The sequence below is a fragment of the Plecotus auritus genome (assembly GCF_963455305.1).
Source record: "Plecotus auritus genome assembly, chromosome: 6".
Taxonomy (NCBI): Eukaryota; Metazoa; Chordata; class Mammalia; order Chiroptera; family Vespertilionidae; genus Plecotus; species Plecotus auritus.
The window spans coordinates 96,589,590-96,600,412 of NC_137773.1; the positions used below are offsets into that span (position 1 = coordinate 96,589,590).

General features: G+C 50.1%; 1 protein-coding gene across 2 annotated transcripts; it reads left to right on the forward strand.

The window, feature by feature from the left end:
* The first annotated feature begins 1,321 nt into the window (after nucleotides 1-1,321).
* On the forward strand, nucleotides 1,322-8,444 carry PGLS (6-phosphogluconolactonase). Of its 2 annotated transcripts, XM_080673617.1 has the most exons (5): nucleotides 1,701-2,003; nucleotides 3,498-3,605; nucleotides 4,304-4,405; nucleotides 4,707-4,847; nucleotides 7,890-8,444. In XM_080673617.1, the coding sequence occupies exons 1-5, from the start codon at nucleotides 1,716-1,718 to the stop codon at nucleotides 8,025-8,027; spliced, it is 777 nt and encodes a 258-aa protein (XP_080529743.1). In that variant the 5' UTR covers nucleotides 1,701-1,715; the 3' UTR covers nucleotides 8,028-8,444. The 2 variants fall into 2 exon arrangements, with proteins under 2 accessions (XP_080529742.1, XP_080529743.1); XM_080673616.1 differs by lacking the exon at nucleotides 4,304-4,405 and having other exon boundaries at nucleotides 1,322-2,003.
* Nucleotides 8,445-10,823: the final 2,379 nt, after the last annotated feature.

Consider the following 10,823-nt stretch of genomic DNA (forward strand, 5'->3'; position numbering starts at 1 on the left):
TGAGATGCCCAGTGAGGGTAGGAGAAGGGTCTGCTGCCAATGAGCATGGAGCACTCTTGGTGTACTTATAAGCAAGGGTATTCTGGATAACATCCCTCTGGAGGTCATGACCACCCCACTCCATGTGTCATCATGGTCCCCCTTGTACAGAGAAGGAAACTGGAGCATGGAGAGGGGAATGAGGTCATTGCCACGGTCTCCTTCGAGAAAGTGGTCCTGTGGGGACCTTGGAGAGTTCCCAAAGCCTGTGACTCCAGCTGCAAAAACTAAAGTTCCTTCCCAGGTGGTGATAAAAAAAAAAAATCCTGATGACAAGATCAGGCTTTATGTTGTGTGTGTTTGTTTTTTTAAGTCAGAGACTTCATGAGAGCAGTTATCAGTTTACAGAAAAATGAGCGGAAAGCACTAAGTTCCTATCTATCCTCTCACTGTTATTAACATCTTGCATTAGTGCTACATTTGTTACAGTTGATGAGCCAATATTGATTCATCATTTACTCAAGCCTGCAGTTTAAACTAAGGTTCACGCTGTTGTAAGTTCTATTTCAACTAGTGCAGTGGTCGGCAAACTCATTAGACAACAGAGCCAAATATCAACAGTACAACGATTGAAATTTGAGAGCCAAATTTTTTAAGCTTAAACTTATTCTAATGCCACTTCAAAATAGACTCGCCAGGCCGTGGTATTTTGTGTAAGAGCCACACTCAAGGGGCCAAAGAGCCGCATGTGGCTTGCGAGCCGCAGTTTGCCGACCACGGAACTAGTGCATAATGACATGCATCCACAATTACAGCAGCATAAAGAAGAGTTTCTTCCCGCTAAACATACTCTGTGCTCCATTTCTTCATTCCTTCCACCCCCACTCCAAACAACCACTGATTTTTTTCTGTCTCCATAGTTTTGCCTTTTCAGACTGGCTTCTTTCACTTGGCAAGGTGCATTTAAGATTCCTCCGTGGTTTGGCAGCTCTGTATTTTATGCCAAATGAGAAGTTCTATCCTATTTGAGCCGGTCTGGGGGCTCCTCTGGGCAAGAGCCAGGATGGAGGCATCTGGGTCCTCCGAGAGACAGAGGTCCCCTGGGAGAACCTGCAGAAGGAAGTGAACATAGAGGTTTTCATTTCTCACTCTGTGCTAGGCATAACTCGAGACTTTCAAGGCATCAGTGAATAAAACAAACCCTGCCCTCATGGAGCTAGATATTTTAACTAGAGGCCCGATGCTCGAAATTCGTGCAAGAGTAGACCTTCCTCCGGCTGCCTGCACAGCTTCCCTCCCAGCCGGGGCTTCATCTGGAAAGTCGGACGTCCTAATTAGCAGTATTACGCTTTTATTATAGATTAAAGAAACAATACTAGCAACAAGATAAAAGAAGGTCCCAAAGTCCACCAAAATGCGTCCTCCTTCAGGAAATCTCATATCGCCTTCCTCCACCCCACCCCATGTCCTCCCCTTTCTGGCCTCGCCCTGACACTATGAGGTTGGGAGCCGGTTCTGCCAGCACCAAACCAGGACAGAACTTGTGTCCACGTCAACTTGCAAAAAAAATAAATGAGCACGGAGCATCCAACCGCCCTGCCCGCCAGGGCTTCACTTGCGGGGCTGCGCATGTGCCAGAGGCTGCCTCCCAAGGTACTAATCCCTGGGCGTCCTGGCCCATCAGCGCGCAGGCGCACTGGCCGCCGCCTGGAGCGCTTCCGCCTCCCGCCGTCGCGATGGCCGCGCCGGCCCCCGGCTTCATCTCGGTCTTTTCGAGCCCGCAGGAGCTCAGCGCGTCGCTGGCGCAATTGGTGGCACAGCGGGCCGCGTGCTGCGTGGCGGGCGCCCGGGCCCGCTTTGCGCTCGGCCTGTCTGGTGGCAGCCTTGTTTCGATGCTGGCCCGCGAGCTGCCCGCCGCCATCGCCCCCACTGGGCCAGCTGGCCTCGCGCACTGGACGCTGGGCTTCTGCGACGAGCGCCTGGTACCCTTCGAGCACGCTGAGAGCACGTACGGCCTCTACCGGGTGAGAGCTACGGGGGCCGCCGAGGGTCACACTGCGCCCAGGCTTCTTATCCATATGGGAGCTGGGAATGGACGGCCTGGTGCCCCTGAGGTCACACCTAGGCTGCGCCCGCACAGCCACCGAAGCCCCTCTGCGTGTTTACAGGCAGCCAGGCAGGGGGCACGGCCTGGGCAAAGGCGCGCAGGGAAGCACAATGGACCATGCCAGGGACCTAGGGAAGTTCAGGCGCAGAATGACGGAAAGAGCCAGGCAGGGGGGTTCTGGCGTGGAGCCTGGGCTTCAATTTCTTTACCTACAATCTGGACATGGTCTCCATGGTCTCCACGCAGCCTGTTGCGTTAATGACCACCGAGGCCGTTGTCTTTGAGTCCGGGCCCCCCAGCGTTTTACAAGCAGGGAAGCAGGGAAACTAAGGCTTGGAGGAACCCTGATTTGCCTGGATTCCTCGGCTTCGTCTGTGCCCACTCCTCCTGCGCCGGAGGAGGAAAACTTTCCAGAGAGGCGTGGGACGGTGACCAGAAAAGGAGCCTTGGGTCATTGGGGTCCTGGGGTGTTGTATTCTTTTTGTATAGAAGCTTGAGCTGATGATTTTTTTTGTTTTTTTAGCGAATCCTCATCCGAGGATATTTTTTCCATTGATTTCTAGAGAGAGTGGAAGGGAGGGAGGGGGTGAGGAGAGAGAGAAACATAGATGTGAGAGAGACACATTAATTGGTTGCCTCCTGCATGTGCCCTGACTGGTGACCAAACCTGCAATCTGAAACCCAGGTAGTGCCCTTGACGGGGAATCAAACCTGCAACCCTTAGGTGCGCAGGCCAGTGCTCTAATCATTGGGAACACCGGCCAGAGCGAAACCCTGTTTTTTTGGGTTTTTTTTGTCATTAAAAAAATATTTTTATTGATTTCAGGGAGGAAGGTAGAAAGAGAGAGAGATAGAAACATCAATGATGAGAGAGAACCATCGATCGGCTGCCTCCTGCATGGCCCCCACTGGGGATGGAGCCCACAACCCGAGCATGTGCCCTTGACCAGAATTGAAAGTTGGACCCTTCAGTCCGCAGGCCAACGCTTTATCCACTGAGCCAAACCAGCTAGGGCAACCACCAGTCCTTTTTTATTATTATTATTGATTTCAGAGAGGAAGGGAGAAGGAGAGAGAGATGGAAACATCAATGCTGAGAGAGAATCATTGATCGGCTGCCTCCTGTATGCCCTCTACTGGGGATGGAGCCTGAAACCTAGGCATATGCCCTTGACCGGAATCAAACCTGGGACCCTTCAGTCCACAGACCGTCTCTCTATCCACTGAGCCAAACCTGCTAGGGCCAACCCCCAGTCTTAATGGACTTGAAAGACCCCTGGTGCATTGACACTGGGATCCACTACGATCCTGACTCACACAGGCCTGGATGACCCATGTGGGCACAATGCAAACCCATGATGCTGAGACCTAGTCATTACTGTTGGTGACACTGTCCCTCCGTATGCCACAGACCCACCTGCTCTCCAAGCTGCCCATTCCCGATAGCCAGGTGATCACCATTAACCCCCAGCTTCCTGTGGAGGAGGCAGCAGAGGACTACGCCAAGAAGCTGAGACAGGTGAGTCCCTCAGAGTAGCCACAGGGAGACCTTGTCCACTCGATGGCTAATCCCAGGGCAACAGAGCCATTTGCAGGTAGCACTCTGAGATTGTCACTGGCAGAAACTCCCCTGGGGTCAGTCAGCAGACCCCGCCCCGCCCTGGGTAGACCCCTTTGAGAATTCCCTCTTTAATAGGCCACACCCCTGCCTTGGGGTCCCCAGGGGTGCCCTAACCTCTGACACCTAGTAGCTGGCCTGGGTCCTCACATCTTGGAGACAGTTGTGTCCCCAGATTCTTAGCCAGTTGGGCAGGTGAACATAGAACCTCGTAGATGAGAGTCCCTTTTATGCAGGTGAGGTTGAGCATCACTCCCTGTGTTACAGCTACTTGTGATTCTTTTTTAAATTTTTTAAAAATATGGTTTTATTGATTTTTAGAGAGAGGAAGGGAGAGGGAGAGGGAGATAGAAACATTGATGAGAGAGGAACATCACTGATGAGCAGCCTCCTGCACGGCCTCTACTGAGCGTGGAGCCTGCAACCCGGGCATGTGCTCTGACTAGGAATGCAACCAGCGACCTCTTGGTTCCTGGGTTGATGCTCAGCTGCTGAGCCACACTGGCCAGGCACCACTTGTGATTCTTTTTCTGACAATTGTCTCTGTATTCTTCCCCTTTCCTCACAACCTCTGTGGACTGTCTTCTTCCCCTGGCCAGGCCTTTCAAGGGGACTCCATCCCAGTTTTTGACCTGCTGATCTTGGGGGTGGGCCCTGATGGCCATACCTGCTCACTCTTCCCAGACCATCCCCTCCTGCAGGTGAGTGCACCCACACAGGCCCCACGCATACCTGAGCTCTGGTCTCTGCTGTCTGGGGCTTCCACAGGGGGGCCAGGAGTCGCCTACCGAAGGGTTTGAATCAGCTTCTGCCAATAGGTATGCCCACTGGGCTTAATCCTCCTGAGCCTCGGTTTTCCATCTTATAATGAGGGCCTTAAATCAAGTACCACAGGATTGGTAGGGTGGGATGGAATGATGGATGAATTATGCTTGATGTGGGTGAGTGCTTGAGAAGTTGAAGTAACATTGTCCTCTTCTCTACCTGGGCCTCCCTCCCCAGGAACGGGAGAAGATTGTGGCTCCCATTAGTGACTCCCCAAAGCCACCTCCACAGCGTGTAACCCTCACACTTCCTGTCTTGAATGCGGCCCGAACTGTAATTTTTGTGGCGACTGGAGAAGGCAAGGCAGCTGTTCTGAAGGTAAAGCTGGGGGCCCCATCCCCAGGAAGGTTATGGACATGTGAGCTTGGGGACAGAATATGAGCCCAGGTGCTATTGTGCTGGAAGCACCAGATCCCAAGGTACTTCAGTAATTCTTGGGTTGAAGAGGAGATGGAAACTGCCATTACAGGCTGGTTAGGAATGAGTAATTACAAAATGAGATTGATGAGATGAGACAAAAGCTACACGGAGAGGTAAATTTATAATATTAAAATACATTTAAAAAATATCTTCTAGCCCTGACCGGTTTGGCTTAGTGGATAGAGCAGGGGTGGGCAAACTTTTTGACTCGAGGGCCACAATGGGTTCTTAAACTGGACCGGAGGGCTGGAACAAAAGCATGGATGGAGTGTTTGTGTGAGCTAATATAAATTCAAAGTAAAGGAGCGGAGGGGAGAGCAAGAGAACCGGATAGAACAGCCGAATCCGGCCCACGGGCCGTAGTTTGCCCAAGGCTGGGATAGAGTGTCGGCCTGCAGACTGAAGGGTCACAGGGTCGATTCCAGTCAGGGGCATGTGCCTTGGTTGCGGGCACATCCCCAGTAGGTGTGCAGGAGGCAGCTGATCAACGTTTCTCTCTCATCGATGTTTCTAACTCTCTATCTCTCTCCCTTCCTCTCTGTAAAAAAAAAACAAACACCAATAAAATATATATTTTTTAAAAAATATATTCTATAATAATAAAAGGGTTATATGCTGATTAGACCAGACGTCTTCTGGACATCATTCCAGATGTCCTTTTTGACGAAGCCGGGGCTGGAGGGAAGCAAAGGGGTCCCGGGTGCCTGCAGGCAGACTGAGGGAAGCCAGCCCGGGTCCCGGGTGACTACGGGCAGCCAGAGGAAGGAAGCGGCCCGGGTCCCAGGTGCCTGCAGGCGGCCCGAGGCAAGCCAGCCTGGGTCCCGGGTGCCTGTGGGCGGCCCGAGGGAAGCCAGCCTTGGTCCCGGATGCCTGCAGGTGGCCGGAGGAGGGAAGCCTGGGTCCCGGGTGCTGGAGGGAAGCCAGTGCCAGCATCTGGGGGAAGGAAGGCCTACTTCTGCACGAATTTTCGTACATTGGGCCTCTAGTTAAATAGAATACTATTGAATAAACAAATCAAGCACTATACTCTTGAATTAGAAAAATGAACAATAATGTAAATCTAAGTAAAGTCAGCAGAAGGGATATGTAAAATCAAAATCAGAAATTAATGAATTGGTTAATTTTTAAAAAATACATTTTTATTGATTGTAGAGAGGAAGGGAGAAAGAGAGAGAGAAAAATCAATGATGAGAGAGAATCATTGATCAGCTACCTCTGGAACTGATCTCCCGCACTGGGGATCGAGCCGGCAACTTGGGCATGTGCCCTGACCAGGAATCGAACTGTAACTTCCTGGTTCATAGGTTGTTGCTCAACCACTAAGCCACACTGGTCGGGCATTATTTTTGAAAATTTAATGATAAAGAGGTCCAAAAGATAGACAAACCACTGGCAAAGCTAACCAAGAAGGAAAAAAATCATATATAGGAATAAGTAAAAAAGTAGGAATAAGAAAGAAGGTATAGTTATATATAATATTTTAGGAAAATATAAACTAAGATATTAAAAATAAACTAAGCTGGTTTGGTGTGGCTCAGTGGTGGAATGTCAACCTATGAATCAGGAGATCACAGTTTGATTTCTGGTCAGAGCACATGCCCAGGTTGCTTGATCCCCAGTGGGGGGCGTGCTGGAGGCAGCCCATCAGTGATTCTTTCTTATCATTGATATTTCTCTCTCTTCCCCTCCTTTCTTATCTGAAATCAATAAAAATTAAAAAAATAAAATAAAATAAATGAAAAAATATTTTAATTGCCATCATTGAAAAAACCAACTATGGGGGGAGGAGGAAGGGACCTATGTAATACTTTCAACAATAAAGAATTATTTATTTTTTTAAATATATATATATATTTTTTATTGATTTCAGAGAGGAAGGGAAAGGGAGAGAGAAATAGAAACATCAATGATGAGAGAGAATCATTGATCAGCTACCCCTTGCACGCTCACTACTGGGGATCGAGCCTGCAACCTAGGCATGTGCCCTTTACGAGAATTGAACCTGGGACCCTTCAGTCTGCAGGCTGACGCTCTATCCACTGAGCCAAACTAGCTAGGACAAGAATTATTTTAAAAAGAAAAAGAAAATGCCAAAACTGTAGGAGAAACTGGAAATATTTTGAAATATAAATAAATAATAATTCCCTCCCCCTAACGGTTGGGCCCAGATGTCCTCACAGGGGTGGCTAATGTTGCGGTTTGGGGTGCACATTCTAAAGAGTGCAGCAGACCCATGTCCCTGCCAGTGGTGCCCACCCTGGCTTCAGGTGGTCCTCCCCACACAGCCTCAACTTTCCCATCTATAAGGTGGGTCATGAGGGTGCCCCTCCCCATAGACCCCCTGAGAGAGGCCTCTTGGAGCCTTAGCTTCCCAGACTGTAAAATGGGGTGGGAACAGAGGTGACTTCACAGGGTCGTGATCAGAAGCCAGTGATTTATAAACGCAGAGTTCTTGGGGCAGGCCCAGCTGGCAAAAAGCAGTGTTTATAATGTCCATTTACCATGAGGTCACATTAGCGGGTTGACACACCACAGCCCATGTGCCAAATCCCGTCAGCCATAAAGAGTTTTTACCTTTTACCTTTTTAAGTTGGGGGGGGTGGGGAGGGATGGGGTTGGATCAAAAGAAGAATATTCCCAGACATGTGAAAATTCAACAGAATTCATATGTCAGTGTTCACCAATAACGATTTGTTGGAACACAGATGCCCATATGTCAGCATGAGCCGAAATAGTGACTCTGGTCTTTGCAGAAAGGTGTGCCACCACCATGCTATACAGTCATAGGAGCTAGAAGGGAAGGGCCTGTCCCTGCTGACTGTTTTAAGCTGGGGCAGCTGGGAGGCTGACATCACATCTTGAGAGCAGGAGAGTCTAGTCCACGGGGGCCTGAGAGCTCTGAGGGGCGCCGGGGCTCACAAGCATATCCTCTTCACACAGCGCATTTTGGAGGACAAGGAGGACAGCCCGCTCCCTGCCGCCCTTGTGCAGCCCCACACTGGGAAACTCTGCTGGTTCCTGGATGAGGCAGCAGCCCGACTCCTGACCGTGCCCTTCGAGAAGCATTCCACTTTGTAGCTGGTCCCCGGGGACACCACCGTTGGGACCATTTGTGGCTTGAGGGGGCTGGGATCTTCCTGGGGCTGGGCCCCTCCACTGCTGTGTTCTAGGCTTCACTTTAGAAAAGCCACATGGTGCTGCCGGGCCTGGCCACTGGCTCTGCCCAGATATTAAAAGGAGCTTTGGCCCAGCCGGTGTAGCTCAGTGGTTGAGCTGTTTGAACGTCGCCATATGCACCAGGAGGTCGCTGGTTCGATTCCTGGTTGGGGCATATGCTTGGGTTGTGGGCTTGATTCCCAGTAGGGGGTGTGCAGGAGGCAGCTGATCGATGTTTCTCTCTCATTGATGTTTCTAACTCTATCTCTCCCTTCTTCTCTCTGAAATCAATAAAAACATTTAACAATTATAATAAAAGGAGCATTTGCTCCAAGTTCCCACTGTCTCGTGGTCCTTGGTGGGCAGTGGGACAAGGGGCTCCCAGGCTGACTAGAAGCCCTTATCCCAGCAGGTGGAGGACAGGAATGGGTATCCTCGCTCCATTTCCGGGGGCCTGTAGCAAAGAACCACAGAATTTATTGACTCAGTCGAATGGTGTGGAGTCAAGGGGGTGGCAGGGGTGGTTCCTTCTGGAGGCTCTGAGGGAAAGTCTTCCCAGGCTCCTCTTGTGGCTTCTGGGGGCTGCCAACAACCCTTGGCTTGTGACAGCATCACTCCAGTCTGCCTCTGTCCTCACATGGCTTATGTGAGTGTCTCTCTGTGTCCTATTCAGGACACTGACATTGGATATAGGACCACCCTAAATCCAAGATGAACTCTCAAGATCCTTAGCTAATTATATCTGCAAAGACCCTTATTCCAAATAAGGTCACATTCTGAGATTCCCAGGGTTAGGACATGGACATATTGTGTATGTGTGCCTATGTGTGTATGTGTGTGTGTGTGTGTGTGTGTGTGTGTGTGTGTGTGAAAATACATATAATGTAAAGTTCACCATCTTAACCATTTCTAGGTATCCAGAAATGGTACATTCACACTGTTGTACAAACCATCCCCACCACCTATCCCCAAAACTTGCCATCTTCCCAAATTGAAGCTCTGTCCCTATTAATCAGTAACTCCATCTCCCCCTCCACTAGCCCACCACTCTACTTCTGTTTCTGTGAATTTGACTATTGTAGGGACCTCATGTAAATGGGATCATACAGTGTTTGTCCTTTGTGTCTGCTTCTTTTACTCAACATAATGTCCTCAGATTCAACTATGTTGTCACATGGGTTACAATTTCCTTTTATGGCTGAATAATATTCCACTGGGTGGATGGACCACATTTTGCTTCTCCATCTCTATGGATGCTTGGGTTGCATCCATGGTTTTGCTCTTGTGAATGATGTTGCTATAAACATTGGTGTAAACTATCTCTTTGAGACCCGACTTTCAATTCTTTTGGGGATATACCCAGAAGTAGAAATGCTAGGTCAGATGGTAATTCTGTTTTTCATTTTTTAAAAATATTTTTTCAGTGATTTCAGAGAGGAAGGGAGAGGGAGAGAAACATCAATGATCAGAGAGAATCATTGATCGGCTGCCTCCTGCACGCCCCCTACTGGGGATTGAGCCCGCAACCTGGGCATGTGCCTTTGACTAGAATCGAACCTGGGACCCTTCAGTCTGCAGGTCAAACTGGCTAGGGCCTGTTTTTAATTTTTGGAGAAACCTCCATACTATTTTCACAGCAGGTGCACAATTTTACATTCCCACTAACAGTGCATGAGGGTTCCAGTTTCTTCATATCATCACCATTGGTTATTTTCTGTGTTTTTTATAGTGACCTATGGATGTTTCTTTCCAGGGGTACAAAATTCAACCCACTACACACTCTGGCAGAGTTCCCACTGCACACACAGAGCAAGTAATTTTTACTTATTTATATGTTTTTATTGATTTTAGAGAGAGGAAGGGAGAGGGAGAGGGAGAGGGAGAGGGAGAGAAACATCAATGTGAGAGGAACATCAATTGGCTGCTTCCCACACGTGCCCTGACCTGGGATTGTGCCCTGACTGGAAATCAAACCGAAGACCTTTTGGTGCATGGGACAACGCTCAACCAACTGAGCCACATCAGCCAGGGCCAGGGCCAGTCTTAATCTCCAACCAGTCCCGCTGCAGGCCTGCTCAGAGCCTTGAATGTGTCAAAGTGCCTTTTTCGTCTCAACTGTGCCAGGACTGCAGCGTTTCCATCTGCTTGGCCCACCCAGCTTCTCTGGCTCCTGGGACTTCAGCAGAGAGTGGGAAGCATGGGTGCCTGGGGGCGTCCCGCGGATGCACCTGAAGGGGACATGGGAATTGAAACCTCAAAGCCGAAACCACAGAAAGAGAAGTTTCCTTCAACGTCCTGGGGTCAGTCTCTCAGATGTGAGAGTGAGGAAGTGGGCCAGGCCCTGGTCGGAAGGAAACAGGTTGAGAAAGCAGAGGAGGCAGCCGAAAGGAAGATTGACCAGCCGCGGGCTTGAGCAAGCTCATGTGGCCATGAGCCCTGGAGCAGAGTCCCGGGCAGGGGTTGCTAGAGCAGAGGGAAAATGCTGAGAACGGCATGGGGACCCCACTGGCGGGGGGGGGGGGGGGGGGGGCGGTTTGCTTCCTGAGGCATATCACCTCTCCTGTGCCCCTCCCCATGATAGCAGCTGTCCCTGCACTAGACCTGCCTGTGACTCCCTTTCACCTTGAGTGAAGCCCACCCTTCCTATTGGCCCATAAGCCCCTGAGTGGCCCCTGCAACCCCTACCCTCTCCTCGTAACATCTGCTCCTCACTCTCCC

What these genes read in the sequence shown, in the direction of transcription:
- PGLS (XM_080673616.1), top strand. Translation starts at nt 1,443, where the DNA reads ATGTCCTCCCCTTTCTGGCCTCGCCCTGACACTATGAGGTTGGGAGCC. An exon ending in ACGCCAAGAAGCTGAGACAG is followed by an intron (nt 3,606 to 4,706) that starts GTGAGTCCCTCA and finishes CTCCCTCCCCAG; the next exon opens with GAACGGGAGAAGATTGTGGC. An exon ending in GCAAGGCAGCTGTTCTGAAG is followed by an intron (nt 4,848 to 7,889) that starts GTAAAGCTGGGG and finishes CTCTTCACACAG; the next exon opens with CGCATTTTGGAGGACAAGGA.